This window comes from Alligator sinensis, unplaced genomic scaffold (genome assembly GCF_000455745.1).
Source record: "Alligator sinensis unplaced genomic scaffold, ASM45574v1 scaffold445_2, whole genome shotgun sequence".
NCBI classification, from domain to species: domain Eukaryota; kingdom Metazoa; phylum Chordata; order Crocodylia; family Alligatoridae; genus Alligator; species Alligator sinensis.
The window spans coordinates 2,372,509-2,398,653 of record NW_005842081.1 but is presented as its reverse complement, the minus strand read 5'-3'; the positions used below and the strand labels follow the sequence as shown (position 1 = coordinate 2,398,653).

Sequence of the window (26,145 nt, the reverse complement as noted above, 5' to 3'; positions counted from 1 at the left end):
GGGAGAGAGGGACTGGGGCCTAGTGGGGGTCCCTCCATAGTTCCCTCACCGGCAGAGTCCGGGTCCAGCTCCCTGCGGTGGTGAACATGAACCGCCTGAATCTCCAAATCGATTTGGAGAGCTTTGAATCAATTCGGACCTTTTTATTGGTCTCCCGATTCAATTCAGATTCGGCTGCTGAATAGGGCCAAATCTCCTCCGAATCGAATCAGCACCCGAAGCTTCGCACATCCGTAGTAATTACTGGGCTCCAGCGAACTCCAAAGTCTCAAGTATCAGTGTCCCCATGGTGAAAATTGGCAGTAGGGATGCTTTAACTAAAGCTCATATGATTAGCTTTAAAGTGGCCCCACTGCCATTTTTCAGCACAGGGATGCTGATACACGAGATGCTCTTGGAGGGTTTTTCTTGCGAATCACGTTTGCACACCTAACAGCGAGGCAGCCTGCGGCACCCTAATTGAGAATCACTGGTTTAAAAGATGGCTTACACATAACATGTTACAACTAGGGGGCAACCACTGAAATTAGGTGACAGGTTTAAAACTAAGAGAAAGTACTTTTGTACACAATGCATGGTTAACTTGTGGATTCACTGCCACAGGAGGAAGTGGAGGCAGATAGCATAGCCAGGTTCAAAAAAGGATGGGATGGATTCATGGATGATAGATCTATTAATGCCTATTGAACAGAACGGTTAAGATGTTTCTTCTAGCATCTATAACCTAATAAATATGGGATACCAGGGAGGGTATTGAATAGGGGATAGATCACTCCAGAGATATCCAGTTCAATGCTCTCCCTGTACAGCATCCACCCCTGCCACTGTCAGGGACAGGACACTGGGCTAGATGGACCATTAGTCTGACCCAGTATGGCACTTATGTGGCACATTTCATGTCCAGCTGACCCACGTTTGGTCAGTTTAGCCCCTGCCTACTGCCTATCCCCACCTTATTTAGTCAGGTAAGCCTGCTGGCATGAATGAGACTCACAGGGGCCTGTCTATACATGCGTTAAGGCACTTTTCCTAACATGCATTAACTTTAGTACCTCCAATGTGAGGTACTAAACAAATGAGCATTAGGCTGCCTTAACACACAGTAACAAATGTGCATGGTTTAAGTGGCACTTAATTGAGCCTATTTTACTGTGCATTAGTGTAATAGCACAATTGTTTATGTGATACTTTAATGCGCAGTAAAATAGGCTACTGTACATTGAAGCACATGTGTAGATGCACCCAGAGTGAACACATTGTGGTTTATAATAGCTTGAAGATAAGGTCCACATGTAAATTTGAAATGCTTATTCTAAAGCATTATTTATGCCTCAATCTAATTCAAGTCACTTATAAATAAATGACATATTGGGCATATTGAAAAAATGGTAAAAGGCACAACAGGATGAACATTAGGCCTACGAACATTCGAGTTAACACTAGAACTCTAACTCTGTTTCCACAGACCACAATGGCTTTCATGACTGACTCGAGGCAGAAGGTGGCACCTTAGGGTGCCTGTACATGCACGGGGGGGCTTCTCCAACATGCTGTAATTACAGCGCATCGGAGCAGACTTGATTAATCAAGTCTACTGGAGCATGTTAATTAGCATGCTCCTTATCTTTCATATTAAAATTCCCTTCCATTTAGGGATCCTGCTTTCTAGAAGTCCATTTACAGCATCCAACAAAGTAGGATGTTGCCCAAGACAGCTCATTCGTGTCTGAAACATTTAGTCTCTAAAGGCATTTGTACACATGGCACGCGCTGCAGCAGTGGGCGCTCTGAAAAGCGCCTGGCACTGTGGTGCATGCAGATGTATAAGTGGCAAAATACATGCCAGCGCTTAGAAAATGGCGGCAGCGCGCATTTGGACGAAAACACATCAGACGTGCTTTAGTTTAAAAGCACAACACCGCTATTTTCTGCACGCTGATGCGCATTTCACCACTTACACAACTGCATGTGGCACAGTGCAGTTTGCATCAGCTCGCATGCAGGGCAGTCTCAATTAATCAAACCTGCTCCGAAGCAGAGGCTCTCCGGTGCATCGCGGGATGGAAAGGTTTTGTGGATAAATGCCCTAAGATGCCACCCTGCCCTGACTGACTTCAGACTACCTGGATAATTACCTCTCTCTGCTAAGGGACTTTAAGGAAGGCAAGGGAAGGCCCCCGACATGTTTCATTGGCCTCATTTAACTGGATGTCAGTTATATCATTCGTGGCACCTTATCAGCTCTGGAAACAAAAACGTGCAACAAGATACTTGAACGTGCAACAAAAATGTGCAACAAGATACTTGAATTTAAGTGAATAAGAGAAGGGGGCACAGCCAGGAGACACACCATGAAACTGAAATTCACATATAACCTGCTGTTATGAATTTATAATTTTTACTCCCCCGCCAATAAGTTAAAGAGGAAGATTTCCACTAACTTCAACCTGCTTTGAATCAGGCTTTTACCTACTGTAGCAACAAATGCTAGATGAACAATAACCATTATTAATGGAGATTTGCATAGTTACACAGAGAAGAACACTGACCAGAATAGCCTTTATCTCACTATTTAACTTAACTGGTTTTTAGTTTCGTTCTAACTCTTTCTTGTACATGTCAGGGATTTTGTTAGACATTATGCCTAATGACCCACTGGTGGGGGGAGAAAGAATTTGCTATATTCTGTTAAATCTAAAAAACAAATGCAAACCGTATGCACTGTATTCTAGCTTGCTTGCTTTCTGGCAAAAACGCCAAATGAAAGGAGAATGCTGCCTTTCTAGTAATAGACGACACAATAAGATGTTTCCCACCTTCAGGTCCCTGTTTTACTAATAATCCATTGGAGACAGCTACATGAGTGAGGAGGAATTAGATCTCCGATACCATCTTGAAGGAGGTACTACTCAAAGGACACAGAAAAAAGAAATAAGAAGAGTCTCAAGGCAAAGACGCAGTAGAAATTATAAAATAAAAGTCAGTCCATATGCAGGAGTTGTCAAACCAGGAAATGAATATTTTTTTCTATTTCTGGCCCTGTAGCTCAGGACTGCAACAACTCCTCTCTATACACACATTCCCTATGGAACACAATCTTTAATTAGGCTGATGATTAAAATTAGCTGTGCCCTATAGCTTGAACTTTTCACATCATAGAGTCATGCCTGTATCTGCAGTACCATCTAACATGAAGGTGGGTCTGCTGAAATGCACTTGGAAGGGAATACAGCTGGACTTGTTTCTCAGTGCCTTGTCTGCTGCTCCTACAATGGGTCGTATCATTCCTCTCATGCTAGACTCTGACAATTTTTAGTCAGCTACTTCTCCTCCCAAGGGCCTTTGCCTTTGCAGTGATTGCAAAGATCAGTACTGCCCTACCTCCACTTCAAGAGGTATACAACCCACTTAGAGGAAGTGAAACACAGCTACCAGCTCTACAGCAAATCAATAGTGTCATAAAGACGGCACCACAAGGCTCTTCGCCTAGTAAAGAGTGGATGGCTTGAACTGAACGTGGGAAAGACTAAACTGATGCTGGTGGAAAGGTGGAAAACACCATGATGAGCCAGATGTTCCTCCCCAAGTGCCACTCTGATCCCCACCTCCTAGAGGCACACCTGACTGCATCCTGAAGTGACAGGGTGAAGGCTTGGGGACACAAGGCTCTGAGTGCAGAGTGGAGGGGGACAGGATACTGCTGCAATAGAGATGTCATCACCAAGAACCAGGCTACCACTTCCATTGCTTTGCAGCTGCCAGTTTTGTGTGGCGAGTGAGGGCACAAAGCTCTGAATTTGGTAGTGGCTGAAGGGCTGGGGTTCCTGGTCATGACAGCTAACACCTCCTTTGGCTGCTGCGCCCTGTCCCCCAGTGTGTGACTGCTCCACAAGCCCCCTACCTCCATTCTGGTGCAAATACTTGAGGATCCTTTATGTCACAGATCCTCCATTCTTAAGTCACCAATGTACCTGTACCACTGTGGAACGAACGAGCTGACAATGATGCATGCAGCCAAGTACATTAACCGTGCTTCACTGATGAATAAGCTATTGCAGAAGATGGCACTGAGATTGGCTAAGCATGCTGAAACAATTCCCAATAATAACTTAAATCATGACAGAAGCAAGGAAAACAAAAATCCCGGGAGACCACAGCTGCCAGGCCTCAGAGAAAGGGGGCAGGCTGTGCAAGCCTTAATTACAGCACATGGCGCTCATTTAGTGATGATAAATAGAAATAAAACAAGTAACACAGGAGCACTGCCATATCTATCGTCTCACATCCAGCTGCAAACCCAAGCCTCTCAAAACCTCACTCTTGAAGGTGCTGAACGCCTGCACTTGTTGGTTTTATGTCATGAACGCATCACATGCATTGTTATGTCATTAATGCATTCTGTAACTCACATAAGCAAAAAACCTTCTTTCGTGATCAAGCATTTCTGTCTCCATCTCTGCAATGGCACCAGGGAATATCAAGAAGCCACTGAACCAGCTTTCTGAAAAGTGCAGGCCTGAGTCACCTCCACATTACTCTGGTGTAAGTCCCATGGAGCCAACAGAGTGAAGACAGAGTAAGACTGATGTAGTACAGAAGAACCAGGCATGGGCATGAATCATTGCTTCTGTACGTTTTTTTGAACACGAGGCCAAATTCATTCTTGGTACATCCCTCTGAGCAGAGGCAAAAAAAAGCCTATTTAATTCTGGTTTCAAAAGAGAATTCTGCTTCCATAAGCACATGAACATCTGTCAGGCTGGGCACAGGCCAGGCTGTATCATGCATTAACTCTAAATGAAAATTACACATGTTAATCTCCATACATAAAAATGAGAACAACTGCTTTGCCACATGTTCAAATTACCGGACCAGGCTGTTCTGGTCAAGAGGTCACTATATAAATCTAATTCAACGTATTTACAACTTTCTTCTGGTGTTTATGGACCAGCATCCACAAACAAACTGCATATTGCTAGGTTTCCATTAGTTGCAACCTCAGGTTAAAGATCAATCAAGCTATGTGAGGATTTGAAAGAGGTACAGAAAACAACTGAGGCGGTACAGGGAACAGCCAATGCATCATACCTCAGCGTGGCACCCAACACAAGAGGATGCACCACACAATGGAAGAGGCAGTATGTTAGAGGTGGTGCAAAGAAACATTTTTTAAATCAAAGTATAATCAATCTGTGAAATTTCTATTCCCAGGACAGCCAAGGCTGGTAGTTTAGCAAGAGCTGAAAGAGGATTACACTCTTGAAAGAGATTAGCATCGGCAGTTACTCTAGCTCACAGAAAAACTAATCTTCATCAATCTGAGCAAAAATAGTATAGTGCTTGGGGTCTGGAGGACTTTCCCAGACCCACCTGCAGCACTGCCTTTTTGGTCAGGGGCAATCAGAGAGCTTCACCTTGCCCCGAAATATGCTTCGATGCTGTGATGCCTCCTGATGCTTCATCATGGCAGAATGAACACCACCGACCAGTCACAGTCAGAGGACAAGATACAGGACAAGCTGGAACAATCATCTCTTCTGGTGCACCATTGCCTGTGTTTTCCCTAAAGAGATAATAAACTCATCTCAGGGCAACCAATAAGAATACCCAGCAGAGCCATCAAGATATGGTTATTTCAGCACACAGTAAAAATGCTGTGAATAGTTCACACAGAGATGAGATTTCTTGTCAAATCTTCCATTTGTCACAGACTGCCCAAAAAAATGGAAAACGTCCGCAGATTTTGGCCTTGACTCAGCAATGCTCTTAAGGGGAAGCCTATTTTAAAGGTCAGAAGTAATCCCATGCCTATTCAAAGAGGCACTTAAGCAGGTGCTTAGCTCCCCAGAAACAACTGGATTTAAGCATGTGATTAAGTTAAGCAAGCCGATACATGCTTTGCTCAATTGAGGTCTGGAAGCTAAAATTTCTCATACTTCAATCTCAACTCTGAAATGAATATTTTTCAGAACATTTCATAAAAATCCTCTTTGTCTCTTCAAGTTACCCATGAAAAAACACAGTCACTTTGTAAGACATTGTTCAGATGCTTTGATGTTGTTCAGAGCTCTGATAAGAAAAGCAGCTTAGAACTTCTCTGCGCCTTATTCCTAAATGAAAGCCAGAAGACAGAAAGACACAGTTGTGCGCGATTCTCTGAGCATCTGCATTTTGGGAAACAAAACCAGACGCATCTTTTCCCTCGCCATTAAGAACACGGGATTGCCACTGCAAGCAGAACACTGAAAAAGCATTTTAACAATACATCATTTAAATAGTTTAATACCGTATTCCTTATACCTGAACTCTCATTAATCACCCTTTACTTAACATAACAGCCTTCCTTGGTTTTCTCTTTCACAGCATTTTTAAAAATGCTATAACCAAAGATGTAACAAATTATTATTATTACTATGATAACAAACTGTAATATTACAGTTACATTCATGGAGCATTTGGGGAGGGCCAGTAAACTGCACATGAACGCAGAATAACTAAGTATCAGGCATATTTTTAGCAATGTAAATAATGATATAATCAAGTACCCCGCTAATGTTATTGGTTATTAAACGGTTAGCTGATAACAGTTAACTGATAACGATTAACTGGGAAAGGCCCTCACCTGCTGCTGCCACCAGTGCTAGCTGCCCGGGGAAAGGGCTGCATGCGGCTGCACCAGGATCTGCAGAGCCCGGGCCCAGCTTGTTGCCAGCAGTGGGTGCATATGTGCCTTGGGGCACGCAGTGGAGAAGGGGCTGGGGCTGCACTACCACAAGAAGGACTGGGCCACTCACAGCTTCCCCACTGTACTAGATACTAGTCCCCCCCTTCCCTTCTCCCTCCTGCCTGCCCTGCTGCCTTCAGGGGCACTGTGCTGCTTCCCTTCCCTGCCCCATGCTAAACAATAACCAGTATTACTGGTTATCAATATGTAAACAGTTAAATGTTTAACCATTTACATCCCTACGTATTTTCTGAATGGTTTGCTCTTTAACCATGCACCTTTAAGCCCTGTTAGTGTTTTGATGGATTAGTACAGGGGAAGGCAAAATATGGCCTGCAGGCTGGATCCGGCCCTGCACAGCATTTTCATCTGGCCTGCGGCACTCTCCAACCCTTCTGCACCCCACCCAGCCCTTCTGCCCAGGAGGGTGGGAGCGAGGCACCCATGTGTACACGCAGCCCCAAACATACCCTATTGCGCCTCACTCCCACCCTCATAGGCACAAGGGCCCAGCCCGACCAGCACAGCTTCTGCTGCCACTGCTGCAGCCCCCCGAGACCGGCACCGCGTCCCCAGTCTCCTGCCGGCTCCTGGCAGCAGGTAGGAAAGCGGCAGGGGCAGGGCTGCAGCTGGGTGGGAGTATGGAGCTGGGGCACAGAGCCTGCACCCAGGGGGTCAGTGGCAGTGCAGAGCTTGGGTGCACAGGATATGGGTGTGAGGAGGGTGGGCTGGGTGTGGGGACCCCTCTACACAGCCCCAATGGGAGCGCAGCTCTGGAGGCTGTAGCAGCAGCAGGCAGGGGCGCTCAGGGTGCTGGCGCCCAGCATAGCATGGCTCCGGCCAGTGCTGCACATTGCAACGAGGGGCGCAGCCTCCACCAGGAAGTCTGTATCACTGGTGCTCCCTGCCACTCGCATGCAGCCCCTGCACCTGCCACGCATGGAAGGCAAGCCCCAGGCGCTGGAGCCAGCTGCCTTCCCCCAGCGGCTGTGCAGCAGGGGAGGGAAGCCCCAGGTGCTTCCCCTGTGGGGTGGGGAAGGCAGCCGGCTCCAGCATGTGGGGCTTCCCTCCCGTGCCTGGTGAGCGCAGGGGCTGCATGTGAATGGCAGGGAGCGCTGGCGATACAGATGGCCCAACGGAGGCTGCGCCCCTCGCTGCTGTGTGCAGCACTGGCCGGAGCCACGCTCTGCCGGGCCCTAGCACCCTGAGCACCTTGCCTGCTGCTGCGCCATGGGGTATCCACCCCCCACAAACCCACATCCTGCCCCCACAACTCACCCCAACATACCTTATGCCCCCCCACATACAGCCACACCCCTTCACAAACCCCACCACGCACACCCACACCCCACCATGTACATGCACACACAATATACAAGACTAAAACTTTATTTTTGAGTTATTATGCAATCACCTGTGTATAGTGTGCAAACACAAATCACGACAAAAATATTTTTGTCATCAAATTAAAGTATGTTCTAGTTGGTGTTTGACTTCTAATGTATGATTTGGTTTTTTTCTGGTTTTAAGATAGCAACCCCCCCACCCCAAAAGAAGTATTTCTGGAGGGGGCAAGGAGAGGGACTTCCAGTGGCAAAGGTCAGGGGTTAGGGGGTGGAACTTCATGTCCTAAGATGGTGACAAGGGGGCGAGGCAACAGTCAAGGGGCGGGGGTACCTGTGCAGCCTTTGACAGCTCACCCAAACTCATTAAGCGGCCCTCCACCCAAAATAATTGCCTGTCCCTGGATTAGTACCTGCAAATGGCAGGTGTTCCACAACTGTTTGCAATACGGAAAATGTCCCTTAGTCATTTTATATTTTAAATTACTTAAATCTTGGTAAAGACGATATATCCCGAATCTTCCCCAGAACTCCACTGGAGGAGTTATGCAGTAGTTCTCATATTAGCTTGTTCCATGTAGAATCAACCCAAAAAGTGTGCGCGCACGTGTGCACACACCCACACCCTACTGCCCTCTGGCCACATTGCCATTAGCCGGAGCCAGCGGCCTTCCCCCAGCGGCTGTGCAGCAGGGGAGGGAAGCCCCAGGTGCTTCCCCTGTGGGGTGGGGAAGGCAGCCGGCTCCAGCATGTGGGGCTTCCCTCCCGTGCCTGGTGAGCGCAGGGGCTGCATGTGAATGGCAGGGAGCGCTGGCGATACAGATTGCCCAACGGAGGCTGCGCCCCTCGCTGCTGTGTGCAGCACTGGCCGGAGCCACGCTCTGCCGGGCCCTAGCACCCTGAGCACCTTGCCTGCTGCTGCGCCATGGGGTATCCACCCCCCACAAACCCACATCCTGCCCCCACAACTCACCCCAACATACCTTATGCCCCCCCACATACAGCCACACCCCTTCACAAACCCCACCACGCACACCCACACCCCACCATGTACATGCACACACAATATACAAGACTAAAACTTTATTTTTGAGTTATTATGCAATCACCTGTGTATAGTGTGCAAACACAAATCACGACAAAAATATTTTTGTCATCAAATTAAAGTATGTTCTAGTTGGTGTTTGACTTCTAATGTATGATTTGGTTTTTTTCTGGTTTTAAGATAGCAACCCCCCCACCCCAAAAGAAGTATTTCTGGAGGGGGCAAGGAGAGGGACTTCCAGTGGCAAAGGTCAGGGGTTAGGGGGTGGAACTTCATGTCCTAAGATGGTGACAAGGGGGCGAGGCAACAGTCAAGGGGCGGGGGTACCTGTGCAGCCTTTGACAGCTCACCCAAACTCATTAAGCGGCCCTCCACCCAAAATAATTGCCTGTCCCTGGATTAGTACCTGCAAATGGCAGGTGTTCCACAACTGTTTGCAATACGGAAAATGTCCCTTAGTCATTTTATATTTTAAATTACTTAAATCTTGGTAAAGACGATATATCCCGAATCTTCCCCAGAACTCCACTGGAGGAGTTATGCAGTAGTTCTCATATTAGCTTGTTCCATGTAGAATCAACCCAAAAAGTGTGCGCGCACGTGTGCACACACCCACACCCTACTGCCCTCTGGCCACATTGCCATTAGCCACCATTTTATGAACCAGGAATGGTCCAGGATAGTAAGTACTTGGACTGGACACCCTGACAAGTAATTCATATATCTGTTCATCACTCTTGCCTGCAGCAGTAATTTACATTATTCTGGGTGCATCTACATGAAACATTTACTGCACAAGTGACTAATTAACTGCACAGTAGATGTCTCAGTGTCTACATGTGGGCCCTTATTAGGAAGCACAAAATGGAAAAAAAATTCTGCAGCAGGGTAGTTTAAAGTACTACCCTGTATATACAAGTACTACCCTGAGGCAGAGTTTATTAGTGTGCAGCAGTGCATCTGTAGACACTGAGCCAGCTGGCTGGTGCACAAAGTGGGGTGAGGGGGGGCTGGCTGCCGGCTAGCCCCGCTCCGAGGCATCCTCATGCCCCAGCAGCTGCTTTGCAGCACACTGAGCCCAGCTGGAGCAGGCCCAGGCTGGAAGACTGACCCCTTGGACTCCCTGCCTGCCAGGACTGCTCCAGCCTAGTTCAATGTGCTGTGGTCTGGCATACATGCCACCAACAGGCCCAGGAGCTTCCTGGGAGCAATAAACTGCAGAGCAATAAGCTCCACAGTTTATTCACGTGACAATGGCACGTGTAGACATGCCCTCTTACTCTCTTCTTAGTTCTGACCAACTACCAAACTGGATCAGGTCATTGGCCCGCATAACTCAAATGCTTTACTGAAAGGTATAAGAGGCTGGCTGCTAAGTGAGAAAACTGGTTTCCTAAGCCATTTATTAGCAGCTGATTTATGCTTGGAAGCATGGGGGTTTTAATTCCTTCTAGGCCTCTTGGCTTTGCATTACAGAGATGTTTGGTTTTGCAGCACGAGGAATTGTTCACATTTTCAGAATGTCGACAGTTGTATCTCTGGATGCTTTTGTTCCCTGTACAAGTTTTGAGAAGCATCCTCAGTATGAAGTCTAAGGAGGGGAAGGAATTATTTATGGCATTTAGTAAGAGGATGAAATTAAAGGGAAATGTATTTTTCAGGAAACTTCCATAATGGAGAGAAGCCTATGGAGCCTAAGGAAATGTTGGAAGGAAACACCATCATAATGGAAATTTAAGAACCAGACCAAAGAAACTCGCTGGAAAATACCACAGGAAGGCTTAACAGATTCTAGAATTGAGACACGCAAGTGACCCGTAGCATAAAAGCGGGACATATTTTCCGTGTATAATCAGAAAGTTGTTAGTCGAAGGAAAGAACAGGTAGAAGATCAGTCAGAAAATGAATAACGATTCATCCTGAAGTCACTACCAATACAACAGTTGTTGTTCAGATTCTACGTGAGATTTATTTGTGATCCAATTACTGGTAGATTGTTCTAATGTCACAAAGCTATAATCAACACAACTGCCAGTGGTAAGCAAAAAAGCCTATGATTGCACATACAAGGCACATCTACATGTGCAATTAATGTGGCTGAATTTTCTGTGAAGAAAATTCAGGCTCACTGAAGTGCTCCCAAGTGTACGTCTACACACGTGCCCTTGTCAGGAGCAAATTTGCTCCTAACGAGAGCAGTTCAGTCCAAGGCTGCTCCTGCCCCCTGCAGCAGCCAGGGAAAGCTCCACACTCCCCTGGGTGCCAGCTCCAGACTGGTAAGGGGCACTGGAGTCAGGCCTGGGGGAAGGGAGGTGTTGTCTGGGAGTGGGGGACAGCTCCCAGCCGTGCGGACCTCAGGACTGCAGCCCGGCTTGGGACGATGCCCAGGGGGAATCATGGGAGAGGCAGCACTGGGGACTGGCACTCCTTCCCTCTTACAATTCCCTCCCCGCCCTCAAGTCCGCAGTCCTGCTTCCCCCTCATGTCTCTCTTGCCCTCCCCCGCCAAGCCCCTGGCACTGCTTCCCCCCCGCCCCCAGTCCTGGCACTGCTTCCCTCCCACATCTCCCCCCACCAGTCCCAGTGTTGTTTACCCCATCCGTGCCTGGGGGGAGCCAGGAGCTGAGCACCCTACTCATGGACCTTCCCACTTCACTTCATGGGGCTTAAAAAACCACACACACAAGAAAAACGACACTGTCTGCTAACTACAGAACCAGATATCCCTCTATGTTCTCCTCAGCATAAGACCAGGGTTACGCTTGGCAATGCAGCAAAAAGCATGCACCTATTTTGATTTTTAAAAAGGTCTCCAACACCGCAACACAAAAAAGTGTGTGTTGGAAGATAACCACAAACAGCAAGTAGCATTTCTTACAGTGGTTGGTTTTTTTCAAAAGTAACAGTGGCTGTAGACAAATGTACCTTACAACTGCTTTGAAGGGGAAGGGGAGATGCCACTCAAGGGCACCATCAGCTGTTACACCAACTGTTAGATCTGCAAGATCCTGTAGCAATACTTCCTTTTCTTCCCTTGCTTGTCCTGTCTAAACAGGGTCACGTTGCGGATCCTGATTCTCCACCGGCTTCTCTCATACATATTTTCTTCTTCCAGCTCCTTCTCTCTCATGTCCTTCTCCACTCTCTCTCTCCATCTCATCTTCAGTCTTCTTCTTCCCCTTCTCCCTGGTAGTGCCATTCTGGTAGCTTCCCTTCCCACATATTCTTCCCGACTCCTTTGAACATGCCCATACCATGCCAGTCATCTCATTTTTACTTTCCTCCACTACCTTTGCCAATCCTCTGATGCAAGGATTCCTCACTTGATCCATCGTCATCACTCCACATATTCATCAAAGCATTCTCACATCCATTGCATTCAGTTTCCTTTCTTGAGTTTTCTTCAGGGGCCACGTCTCCACTCCACACAACAGCGCTGGATGTACATCTTTTAGACTTCCCTCTATAGCTTCACTGACACTCTCCTGTCACCAGTTCCCCATGTGTCCACCCTGCCATTATTCGATGGTTCAACTCTTCATCTAACTCTGCATTCTGCTGAAAAGTTGACGCCAGATACCTGAACTTGTCAATTTTTTGAACGTGTTTCTCTTCGATTATCACATTTCCAACATCAGGGACCTCAGATAAATCACAGTGCATAAATTCCATTTTGGATGGACTAATCTTCATTCCTCTTCCTTCTAGCAAAGCTCTCCATTGGTCCAGTCCAGCCTGCACTTCCTCTAAACTCTCAGTGCAAATGATCACGTCATCCACAAACATCACATTCCAGGGTGGCCTCCTCCTCATTTGTTCACTAAGTACATCCATTATGCCTGCAAAGAGGAACGGGCTCAAAGCTGACCCATGATGTATGCCCACCTTCACCTCAAAACTCTTAGTCTCTCCTGAACTGCTCCTTACTTTCGTTGTACATTTCTAATACATGTCCCTGATAGTTCTGAGATATTTCTTTGGCACCTCCTTTACTCTTCAACACTCCCATTTTCCCCCTGGGCACATGGTTGTACACTTTCTCCAAATGGATAAAAATGAAATGGATATCTTTACAACCTTCCCTGTATTCCTCTATCATCTTATTGCAAAGACCGGATCCCTGGTACTTTTCCCTAGCATGAATCTGTATTGGCCTTCTCCAATAACCACCTCAATCCTTAACCACTGATTCTCCATCAGTGCTTCCCACACTTTCAAAGTGTGATCCTGGAGCAATACAAGTGAACTAAATCACTGCAGCTTTAACCCAGAATGAAACAAAGTCAAAGTTGAAATGGTTTTGGTATGTGTGGATCACTACTGTATCATGTAGCTGTAACATTACTTCATGACACCTTATACCAGTATCCTTCGATATTGATACAGTTGTTTCAACTGTCTATACCCAGTATCATCTGTTGAAGTCACTGGAAACTGCTGGGTGTCTAACTCTTTTGTAATTCAGACCACTTATTTAGGCAGCTTTCTGGCTTCATATATTAAATAGTATTGGTTCAACCACCTGCAACAGCGGCACAGAGCCTCAGGCTGCAACACCTGCTGCAATGCCTGCTGCTTAAAGGCACACATTCAATGGAAGACATCACAAAGTACAATAAAGAAGCACAAGCGTAGGTAATAAAATGGTCAAATGTGGTGTGGAGACATGAGAAGAAAATATTAAATAGTCACTGGATAAAATGGATATGATCCCAAGAGCAGTGATCAGAATCCGTCCAGGATGACCCCTCCACATGGCTACAGACTCGTGCTCTTCCTTTGGCTGTCTTCCTGGCCCTTTCAGTCTCATATTCCCTTCTATACAGTGGCCCAACTTAAACATAATGGCAAAGGGGTGTCTCTCTCCTCTCCTACAACACACACAGTTTAGCTTGGGGGTGGCCAACCTGCAGCCTGCATGCCAGAAGGGGACAGGAGGAGAGGAAGGCAGAACAGAAGCAGACAGGGCAGGGAGCAAAACAGCAGAGCAGTGAGTCAGGCAAGGACCCCAGGGCAGGAAACAAAAAGCACAGTAGCTGATCATCAGGCAGGAGAAGGGGATCAGAGTGGCACCTGGGGAGGGCACGGGGCTGATGTGGAACGTGCCCCAGAAAGCTTGCCACTACTGCTCTAGCCCATAGCCTGGTAGTTAGGGACTGTGCTGGAAGGTTGGGAGAGGTTTGTAATGGCTCCCTTGCCAGGCTGAATAGGATGGAGTAAGCTCTGCTCAGATCTCTGTATGAAAAGCTGCAAAAACCTAATTGCAGGAAAGGATTCCAAGCTCTGGATCCTTAGTGGGGGAAAATGTCTGCCACAGCCCCAATTTAGACATCCATACTCCAGAGAAGAAGAGAAGTTTACACCTCCCCTGTGCTCAGTGTTTCTTCTTGGCTACTTCTATGTGGCTTTTTGCTTTGCTCTTCTGCGGCTTTGGAAACTGCTCCAGGGGCCAGGCACCTAGAAGTCAGGTGCTGCAGCATCTAACTTGTGGGTGCTTAAGTACTTTAATGGATGCAACTGCCCTTGGTGCCTATCTGCATCTTTAGAAACCTAAATACTTTTGAAAATCTACCTCTTAGGGGGAATAAATTTCCCCAAGCCTAGCTAGGAGCCCAAACTTAGATTCCTAAATCCAGCAATCTGTCTCAACAAAAGTGCTCAGTTTTTTTGAAACCCTTGCCATGTATACAGCTGCCCAAGTCAGACTATTTTTGAAAATCTTAGCCCAGGAGCCTAAACCTGAGACGAGTTTTTCTTAAAAAGATCTTACCACTAGGATAGCAGGTGAGAAGAGGAAAGCAGAGTGCTGAAAGAAAGTACTAATTAGTGAACTTCACGCTTGTGGCGATATGTTCATATCCCCTTCCAGGACATTTAACAATATGCACTGGACAAAACAGAAACATCAAAAAATTCTTAGAAAAAAAATTTTTTTTTAATTACTCTAAAGCCCAATTAAAACAAAAATGGGGAAAAAAAACATGAAAATGGCATTTTTCTTTAAAGGCAGGCAAGGTTCTTTAGGTAGATGTGATATCTTTTATTAGATCAAATGAGTAGTTGGGAAAAAGTTCTCAGTTGGTCTAATAAAAGATATCACATCTACCCAAAGAACCTTGTCTGCCCATGTCCTTAGATCAACACGGCTACAACCAAAAACCCATGTTCATGTTAATGTCCTCAAGTCTATTGAGTATGGATGTTTTGCCAGATTCATTATGCTGATGTTTAATTTATACCACTTGTTACCTCTGGTGTTGCAAATTAATGATATATATGCTGGGGGTATTTAAAACTTTAGAATACCAATGTATAGGGCTCATCATCACTTCAAAAACATCACATCCAACCCATCCCACTACTAATTTATCCAAGAAGCTCATCTACTGTTGCATCTAGCTACTGTTATAAAAGATAAGAATAAAGTTACGTAGTTACAATATATTCAATTATATCCCTATAGCTATAGATGTTTATATTTGTACATATATGGATAGATGGAGATGTAAAGACTATAAGTGTTTTAATTCAGATTTCCTAATGACACTGAAAAATAGGTGATATCACATTAAAAAGTGTACTATAAAGGTTTCTATTTAATCTAATTGATCTATTTTTGACATGGAAAGTCATCCAAGCCAGTGGATCATAAAAGGGAGATCTACTTTTGGCTTATGGATGCACATATTCAAGAGAAGGGGTTTATGTATTTTAATACTCAGTCTGCAAATAAAAATGGAACAGGAAAGCTTAAGAATACAGCTCATTCATGTCTGCCCAACTTGTATGTATTCAGTCACGTTCCTGAAGACCAACAATATTCCTATTGGCTTTATTGCCTAGCAGACATCTTCAAATTTTACCGTGTTTCAATCCCTATGTCAGAGTTTGTTTTTGAACATCAAGAGGGCAGCCAAAGTTTTAGGTGTGATGATTGTGACAGTTATCATCTAATACATCAGGACATTTTATATCATAATTTTTAAAAAGTAGAAAAAGAAACCTGTAACCAATTTTCAATGTAGGCAAAACACATTTGTACCTTCTCATTCCAGGAAATAGTGGAACAATTTTGGCTGAAATCTGTCAAACAAATTCAACCAGGCCAGGCCAGACAAATTGTTGGGGCTCAGATTCTCTAAGTACGGGAGAGTTATCCGCAACTAAATGGGAAGTGTCGAGCATCTCTAACTACTAATGTCACTACTTCCGTCTCCTGTGACAGTCAAATATTGTCAGTGCATCAAAATGTTTCAAAGGATTTAAATCCCCAATACAAAAAGACTCACTTACTGAAATACAGCTTATCCACTATGGAACCTGATCCTTCAAAGCCTTCTCCCTCCAAGCAGCTCCAGTTAATTCAACAGGGATACCTGCATGTGTAAATGTTTTCAAGATAGGGCCCTTCATTTGGAATGAAAGGACCCAGCTCTGAACTCCCAGAGATGGTAAGGAATAAAGCCCTGATCCACAAAGGCACTGTGCCATGATGCTTTGTAGCCTTGAGTTGGACTCCTGAGCAGCCTGTACAATGCACAGAGAGAGTTAGGGCCCTAAGAGTAGGGCTGAGGACAATGAGTGGGGTAGCCAACAGGAAATGCTGGAGGCATTTGATATCCACCCACTTTCCTCCAGGGGTTGGATGCCTTATTCAAGGTTACCAGGAAACACCTTCCTTGGCTCAAGATTCCCAGCCTGAAACTGTCCCCTGGAGTTACAGGGGTAAGTCTTTCTTTCAGATCAACAGGTAATCCTTTTGGTGTAAAATGCACACATCATCATGGTAGTGGTGTGTCCCATTTGAGGCCAGGACAGGGGAGACGTGATCATACTTTGCTCATCTATCTGAGGGAATTCAAACCCACATCTTCCACTTCCCAGGAAGGCGATCTAACCACCAGGCTGCACGTTATTCTGGATGGAGGAAGCACTTTGAAACCCTCCTGTGAAAGCTGTTCCATTCTGGTCTACCAAGGCAGTTCCAGTCCCCATCCCAACCATTGGTGCCCACGTGAAATCCTCTCCGAGGCATGAATTGAACCTGGATGAAACTAAACCACTGACAGTCATCATTTTTACTTTGCATCCTTTTCCAGGGTGCAACATGCTCTCACCCTTATGATAGGTTTGCTCGGTCCACCCATGTGTGGGGACAATGGCACAACTGAAGTGCCGCTGTTCCTTGCAATTCCCTGCATTCCTGCCCATGGGGAAAATGGGACAGAGGGATTGGAGAATACAAGGACTATGCTTAGCACCAGACCTGGACTCAGGAGAGAGGGATCCAATGATCCCATTGGCTATAACCGAAAAGCAAAACCCAGCCCATATTCATCTGACTAAAGGTCCTCTAGATTTATCTCAGTGTAGCTAAACATCTGCGACTGAATAGTGAAACCAGTTCAACTGAACTGGAGTTAGATGAGCCAGTATAAACTCCTGCATCAAAACAGTATCTTATTGTAGTTTAGATTAAACCTCTTCCTCTTTAATTTAAATTAATCTAAAATAAGCTTTGTTTCATTGAAAGAGTGCTTTCGCAACTGTACCTAAAATCTGTTTAAAATATGCCTTGTTACATTGGGGGAAACTGCGTGTGAAGAAAGGCCCTAAGTATCCAAAATAAACTTCAGATTTTAACACATTTAATCCAGAATTCAAATACGGAGAGAAAGAAAGTCTAAATCTACTCATCTTAAAACCGAACATTTTATATCAGTTGTGAATACTTCTTTTTCCACAGCTTTTTGCAGTTTAAGATCTCAATCCCTGAAGACTCTTTCAGTCTAATATATGAGCCACTGCAAAAATACACAAAACAACACTGTGACAGAAGCTTAGAGAGACACTGTATAATTGATTAGGCAACAAAACTGTTGTACCATAAAAGCAGTGCACAGCTGGAGTTGTTTTTGTACACATCTTAGCTACAGTAAGAAATACAAGAGACAGGGCTATATTGCAAATTAGTTTCTTACCACTACAATGCCCGATTTAAAAAGAATTTACACCACAGGCCCTGCAAGTCACAACACGAGATTCAGAACATTTCTAACAGCAATGCAAATAGGCTCTCCTTTTATCTACTCAGGAATGCAAGGTTAATCAATACCCAAAATTTAGCTCATTAAAATTCCCTGAAAGGCAATAAAGATTAATTTCTTTAATCCAATTGTGTCCAAGTTGCTCACAATTAACAATGAACACTTACCTAATAGTTTCCACAATTCATCATTTTTAGTTAATGATAGAATTTGCATGTTATGCCCATTTCATAAGTGACATGGTCTTCTCTTCACATTTTTATTGGAAATGCCATATTACTCAGAGTGTATATGGGTGTTTTTAAAAAAGTTGTTTGTATGCACTAAGGCATCACTCCAGCAAAGTACTTAAACGTGTAAAGTCTGACACACAACCAGGGTGCTGTGGCAGCCTTGAGATCCCAGGGTACCTTGAGATTCTTTCAAAGGTGACCCAGGGTGCTACATACCCTGTGTGCAAACATGATTCACAGGATAAACCCAGAGATTTCACATAGGAATCCATAATGTTAAAACCAGTGTCACCGGTTGTGGTCTTTCGGAGCTCTCTGAAACAGAAAAAACTTCTAATATTTTTCCGTAGTTAAAAAACAAATGAAAACCAAGAGCTAAACCTAAAACAGTTGAGAATCACTGATGTAAGTAAACCCATTATGGTCCAAGTCAGATTTCAAGTCAACCAGACTGCTTATGCACTTATGGTTAAGTGTGCATACAAAACCTGATGGATCTTTGGCTTAAAAAGTGGTGGGAGCAGGAGAAAGAACTGAAAAAAAACCTGGGAGTGCTGCCAAATCTACCTCTGCAAAATCTAAATCCTGAAAATTGTTATTACCTGTTTATCCATAATCCACCTCTAGGTATGTGAGCTTTAGAGAAAATTTAAACCTATGACGAAGATAATTTTGAAACTAATGTTGCAGAGAGAAAGTCATTCTATCAAATAATGTAAAAAGGAAAATAACAAGCCAGTCACACACAGGTCACCAACACATGCTGAGAATGCAATGCATTGACAACAAACGTCATGCAGCAGCAACAAAAATGCCTTGCTAAGTTTCCTTCAGCAGTTACTGTAGTTGTGAGTTCAAGGCAACCTATGTTCGTCACCCAAATCCCACGGGGAACTACAGCCCGTCTTGTTGGCGCCCATAAAAGTGGTCTATAGATTGCAAACTGTGTAACCTGATGTCAGAACACCGTATGGATCATTTTTAACAGTTTTGCCATCATAACTATAAAGGGGATAAACATTTTTAAGGGCAGAGAGAAATATTGCTCACCTGTAGTAACTGTTTAGTCTAATCTCTCCTTTCATGCAGTCAGTGAAGCTAAACTGAGCTACCTAACCCTGTTTTATTGAGGATAAGCTGACCCGGTTTAACTTCCATCTACCACGGAATAGAGCAGACAGATGGAAGTCACAGTGAATTCTACTAGACTTGAGGGCTCTTCTTTTGCAAGAGTAGAATTATTCATGTCCATGATCACAATTTTTTCATTGAAAGTTTTTGCCATATATTGCAAGCATATGCCAAATATGCAAAGTCTGTACATCTCATCATGCGAGAGGGCCATTACTGCAGAAGTGTCGGTGCCAGTGCACTACAAACAATAAACGAATTCTCTTCCCAAAGTCAAGATCAAAATGGGAGTGTAATCAGCATTATGATTCTAGCCCCGTGATTCTCAACCAGGGTGCCTTGACATCCTTTCAAGGGTGCCATGCAAAATTAGCACTGTTAGGTGTGCAAACATGATTCACAACATAAACCAAGAGGCTGGATCCAGACGGTCAGGCATGTGTGGTTTGTGGTGCTGAAAACCTCTTTGCGGTGCCACAAATTGCAAGAGTTGCATGTTGATTTGCAGCACTGAGGCAAAATTTGCTACTGGAATTTCCTGGTAGCAAAAAACCAAAAACCTGAAATAAAAGCAGTGCAAACCATGCCAAAGTGGTGTGCACTGGGACAAACGCAGAGACAGGCGAGCAGGCCGCCCTGGGCAGCCTGCTCCCCCATCTCTGCGTGCTGCAGAGCCCCTGCACTGAGGCACCCTGTGCCCCAGCCAACCTCCCCCCAGCCGGCTGGGGCACAGAGTGCCTCCAAACAGGGGAGCGGGCTGCCTGCTCCCATCTCCTTATGCCTCAGTGCAGGGGCTCCACTGTGCAGCCCCAGGAAGCTGCAGAGCAGCTGGCTGGGGCGCAGTGTGCCTGGAGACAGGGAAGCAGCCAGTCCAGGGCCAGCTGCTCCCCCATCTCGAGGCACACTGTGCCCAAGCCAGCCAGGGAGCAGCTGGCTGGGGTGCAGAGTGCCTCAGCATGGGGGCTCTACAGCGCATGGAGACAGGGGAGCAGGCAGCCCTGGCCTGCCTGCTCCTCCATCTGCACATGTTACTCCCCAGTTGGCCGGGGCACACGGTGCCTCAGTGCAGAGGCTGCTTGCCAGCTAACCTCAAGCTGAGGCACCCTGCGTGCTCCAGCCAGCCCTCCCCTTCCCCCCACTCCTCCCCAGCAGCACACTAGCAGTAGAGCCCCCATGCTGAGACACATGGAGACAAGGCAGCAGGCAGCCCTGGGCTGGCTGCTCCCATCTCGAGGCACACTGCACCCCAGCCAGCCCCTCCACAGCTGCCTGGGGCCCAGTGTACATCAGTGCAGGGGCTAGTTAGCCTCTGCTGAGGCACCCAGTGCCCCAGTCAGCACCCCCGTGCAGCACATGGAGCAGCAGGACAATGTATCCTACTGCAAAGCACACAGGCAGGAGAGAGCGCTGCGGCACAAAATAGTGGCAAAAATATGTGCCGCTACTATTTGGCACGCTGCAAAGGCATGCCTCTGCTCGCATGGACTCGGCCACGGATTTCAAATAGGAATCCACGGCACTTTAACATGCTCCCCTGCTGTGATCTTTCTGAGTTCTTTGCAACAGAGTTGCTCTAGTATTACTCTGTAGTCACAAGATGAGTGAAAATGATGAGCTGGCATTTTCCAAGGGCTGCCTCGAGTCTATTGAGGGATGCCTTGAGTCTAAAAAGTTGAGAACCACTGTTCTAGACCAGAGGTTCCCAACACCTGGGCTGCAAAGGGTTGGTTGCCGGTCTGCAGGAGGGTTGGCTGCTGGATCGGAAGTCAGGAAATGACCGGCATACTGCAGACTGGCAGCCACTCTATTTTTATCCCGAGTAGAAGGAAGGGTTGGCTGCCTGCCTACAGTATGCCAGTCACTGCTGGTCCGCGGTCACTTTCGGTCTGCAGTTTGCCAGTGTGCAGCATAAAAAGTTTGGGAAACCCTGTTCTAAACCTTAAGACCTGCCATCCACCCCATTTTCCATGTGTCATTGTAAGTAAAAATGAGCAAGCATTCTTAATCCCCCACAGAAATACCATTTCTTCCATATCTTGCCCCCCCAAAATGTCAGGCACTTAAATACAGATTTTCCAAAGGGTCTAAGGGCACATCTGCATTAGATGTTTATTGTGCAGCAGACTAATTAGCCATGCAGTAAACATCTTGTTTTCTACATGTGCACCCCTATTAGGCTGGAGTTAACTAATTCACTCTGCAGCAACACAGTACTTATAAATACAAGTACTATCCTGCTGCAGAGTGAAAAACTCTGCAGCAGTACATGTAAAGACGCTGCCCTGGCTGGCTGGGGCATGAGGGTGCTTCAGTGTGGGGGCTGCCTGATGCCTAGCCCTGCACTGAAGCACCCTCAGGCAGCCAGCCCCTCCACAGCACACCAAGCCAGGGAGAACAGCTCCCCTGCCTGCTGGGGCTGCTCAGACCCAGCTCAACATGCTGCGATCCTGGGCACATGTGCAAATGGTCTTCCCAGAGCAATAAACTCCAGTGCAATAAGCACACCAGGGTTTCTTACAGTGCATTAATATGCACGTGTAGACATGCCCTAAGGGCCTGTTCCAACCCCCATTAAATTCAGTAGGAATTAACCACCCTACTCCTTTTGAGAATCCCAGTCTCAATGCTTATCTGCACTGATATTTTAGTGTGGAGGTCTAGACACTCCATTTTTGTTTCTCCCCAAGATGTTACAATGACACTATGTCCTCCAGACATGCTGAGAAAGTGGTAAGAGCTTGATGATGAAGTAGGAATATTTTTGTGGGAATTTAAAGGAATGTAAACCCAACTTTAAACTGAATAATTCATTACAATCTTAGCTGCAAATACTTTTAGTGGATAATACAGATAACTGATGACCTTGGGAAATTTATGGGAAATCACACATCTTTTTTTAAAAAGCAGCAAGCTAATTATTTACATCCTTCTTTATAAACCTTACAAAATCCATATGAATTTTCATTTCTACGTAGGAGAACTTTTATAATCTTTGCAATCTCCTATGCCTGATGAAGGGTACCTGTGCCCGAAAGCTTGCAAATAAAAGACATTTTTTTGTAGAGCAACTATCTAGTTGCTGTACTAAAAGATATCACTTCTGTCACGAGTTTTGATTCTGTTTACAAAATCCTACTGTTGCCTGTCCGTGCTGTACATATTGTAGCAATAACCAGCAACTGAGAGAACCAAAATATTCCATTTGACAGCATTGATATCATCTCCTTGTGTTCTAATTATACATTATCAGGAATACAGCATGTATGTGTGCTTGGAAATTGCCATATAGCCATAATGTCTGCATGTTGGGCAAACTGACCTGTTTGTTTTGATACATTGCAGACATCCACCAAAGCTTTACATCTCAAAAAGCCTAGCAGATCCCAGATCTTTTTGAGAAGGTAAGTGCTTTGTCTTGATAGCCCAAATTGCAAAGAAGGAATCTGAAACTGAAAGCTGCATGATTTGGGAGAAGATTGAATTCAACCTCGTTCAACTTTGAAGTTGAAAGTGAATTCAGCTCTCATGCCAATAGAAGCAAGGTAGCTCTAAGCTCCGGTTCCAGACTGAAGAGGTAGGAGCCTTCTAGACTTCCTTACACTGTACGATAAGACTTATACAACCTGCCATTACCAAAGACCCTCAGTCTTGTGACCTGCAGTCTTGGTCTGTGCTCTCCTCAGCACAGACTATGACTTGTGCTAAACTGCCTAATACTTCTGCTACATGAAGAAACCTTTAACAAGCACTGTTGACACCACAAATCTGATGTATCTGAACCCTAGCTACCCTTGATTAAATTCTGATCGACTGACTGACTCACCCGGGAAGTCCACTGGCTTATTCCAAAATTGGATTTGGCCCGGTATGTCACCAAATAAAAGCAGAGCATAATGCTGTAAGTCAGATCGCTCTCAGTCATAGTGTCAATGTAACGGAATTGGATTACGTTTCCCTTACTGACCTAAAGCAGCTTACTAAAATATCTTATTTTCATTTGAATGCATTTCTGTAGATATGAATGCTATAAATATGTTTATTTTAATCTATAATTTGAGTTTCTGCCACATAATTCATGAGCATTGATGGAAGTTACAAACACTTATCAAATCACATTACACCCTTCACGCTGGAAGAGTGATACATTATTTTTTCACAAAAAATGCACAAGATCCTATATTAGTTCCTTTCCTTTATAACTACAATTATAGTTTAATAAAAGATTTCAGTAAGAGCCCTCTTATTTTAAAGGCAGTAATTATAATGAAGTTCAATTTTTTAATGATACACACTACAGCAAATCCCCCCATGTCTAAAATGCTAAAAGATATTGAGCTTTCCTATTCAAATTGGACACTGTAAAATTAAACATAACATCCATGTAAACCATATGCCGTCTTTGGATGGGAGAGATTTGATTTGCTTTAAGACATCTTGGTTCTTCAAGTAGAGGATGAATAGAATTGCAAAAGAATTTAAGAATATATGTTGGAAATGAATAAAGGAAATGTGCTTGGTTGTTGTACTATATGTTAATCTTCTAAAAATGTCCAGTAGCATTAGAGAGGGCTACAGTGGCAATAACTACTTTGATTTAGAAAGTACTAATAATCAGTGAGAATTATGAGCTGTTATTAACCTTCTTCTCCTAGTGGCCTTTATTATTATTATTATTGATTTCAGGTGACACCCAACTATCCCCATATATCGGTTCCTGCCAGAGCTGTACAACAGACATGGACAAAATCCTTTTGAAAGGTTTTCCTTTTTTCTCTCTTTCTTTGACAAGTTCCTGTGGCAGCCCACTTTCAATGAGTGTTTCAGATACTTTTGCAGCAAGATTACATAACAAATAAAATAACAAATATGCAAAAGTTACAAATATTTACACACACCTACATATAAATGCACACAGACAATATCCCCTTACCCACCTGGTTTGTGCATCTTCAGACACTTGCTTTATTGGAAGTTCTTGAACGAAACATGAAAATGTGCAGACCAACTAAAATGTCTGGTTTCCCAAACCTAAAACTGTGGTATGCAAATGGGTTCCTCTGTATGTTTTTGTTAAAATTCCTTCCGTCTCCCCCTCCCCTCCACCCCTCAGTCTGAATGCTGCTGTCAACTGTGGGATGCATGGACAACTTGCAAAGAGCCTGATATAAGGGATGCACATAACTGGCATGAAATAGCACAGACTGCAGCAACCACTAATACGAATGTGCAGCCCAAGTAGATGACAAGTGTCAGGATACACTGACTTCCCAAGATCCCAGCTACTGAATAAAGCTGTTGCAACTGAGAATCCTGTATTCTGGGGCCTGTAGTCTCCATGGGCTGTATACCCCTCTTAAAGATTAGGGTTGCTCTTTAAATCATACATGACCTTCAGGCTGCATTCTAGCCACTTCAGATTTTTCAGTGTTGCTGACATGAGAAAAGATATTAAACTGCCATTTTTTTTTTCATGAGCAGAATTTGGTGAATGTTCCCTCCGTGGAATTAATACTCACCTGGTGGTTTCATGTAATATTGCTCAATATCAGACATGTCCGTATGCAGCGCACAATCGAGATAGTTGAGGATAACTTTTCTACTGAAGTAGTACCTCATACCCATTAGAAAGATGGGCAAACAGCAGGTCAGCAGCAAGGACTTGGTCACAACAAAGCATATTACTATGGAGATAAGGAAGAGAAATAAACGATACCTGTCAGAAAAGAGAATTTAGTGTTGATTTCGGAACACAAACCCATTAAAAAAATCATCACAGAGAAAAGCATATTTGTATTATATCAACAAAAGCTCAATTTGCATTTTCAAGATAAACATAGTTCACATCATTTAGTAACACGTCATTAAAACTAGACCATTCATAAAAAATAAGCTGCATTATGATTCCCACCCCCCCATCTTAAATTACCTAGACATTTCAACTTGAAGGTTAGTTCGTTTGATGAAGAGCTCCTCAGATTTAACCTGCTCCAATTCTACAGTCCTGCAAGTGTCATCACGTCACAAGAACACCAAAGAAAGATGATCTCTGGATTAAGGTTTGCAACCGCAGCTCAAAGCAAGATCTGACTGCATCGCCAGTCCCTGCAGATAAATCCGGGCACCAAAACCGTGGTATCCAACTATGGCTTTCCATCAAGACAGTATCAGAAGGGATACAGCTTTGTGGCTAAGCAAGATGCCCAGCGCAAGCAAAGCAACAGAAAGGTGTTTGTTAATAAATCATCATCATTTTGGGCACTGGGAGATTTGGTTGCAGATGATCCGTAAGGGGCAGCAACTGCTCAGCTCTACCCTGCTCTGCTTCAGGACCAAGAAGCTGCATAATGCAGGGCACTTGGGTGCTAGAAAACCAGGCAGTGCCGAGATGGCTGCTTTAGCCACCCCTCAGCAAGGATGCTCCAGTGCCAGATCAATGGTCTTTGCGGCAGGCGGCAACAGTGCAGCTCCCAGGGGCCAACAGCATCTGAGCAGCGTGTCTCCAAGTTACCTGCCACCCTCTGTCCTGCCCGCACAAAGACCCTTAGCTCTCCTCAGCCCACGAGGCGGAGGAAGGAGCCATCCCGCCGCAGGGGCAAGGGACAGGTTTTCCTGGGCAGGGCCGG

The 26,145-nt window shown here is 45.0% G+C and overlaps 1 protein-coding gene across 1 annotated transcript in view; it reads right to left on the bottom strand.

The window, feature by feature from the left end:
- NAT8L (N-acetyltransferase 8 like) overlaps window positions 1-25,456 on the bottom strand; it is a 54,213-nt gene extending 28,757 nt beyond the window's left edge. The window contains exons 1-2 of the mRNA XM_006023818.2: window positions 25,449-25,456; window positions 25,039-25,235 (exon numbers count right to left, since the gene is read on the bottom strand). Of these exons, the coding sequence (XP_006023880.1) occupies window positions 25,039-25,235; window positions 25,449-25,456 (205 nt within the window). The remainder of the gene's footprint in view (window positions 1-25,038; window positions 25,236-25,448) is intronic.
- Between the last annotated feature and the right edge of the window lie 689 nt (window positions 25,457-26,145).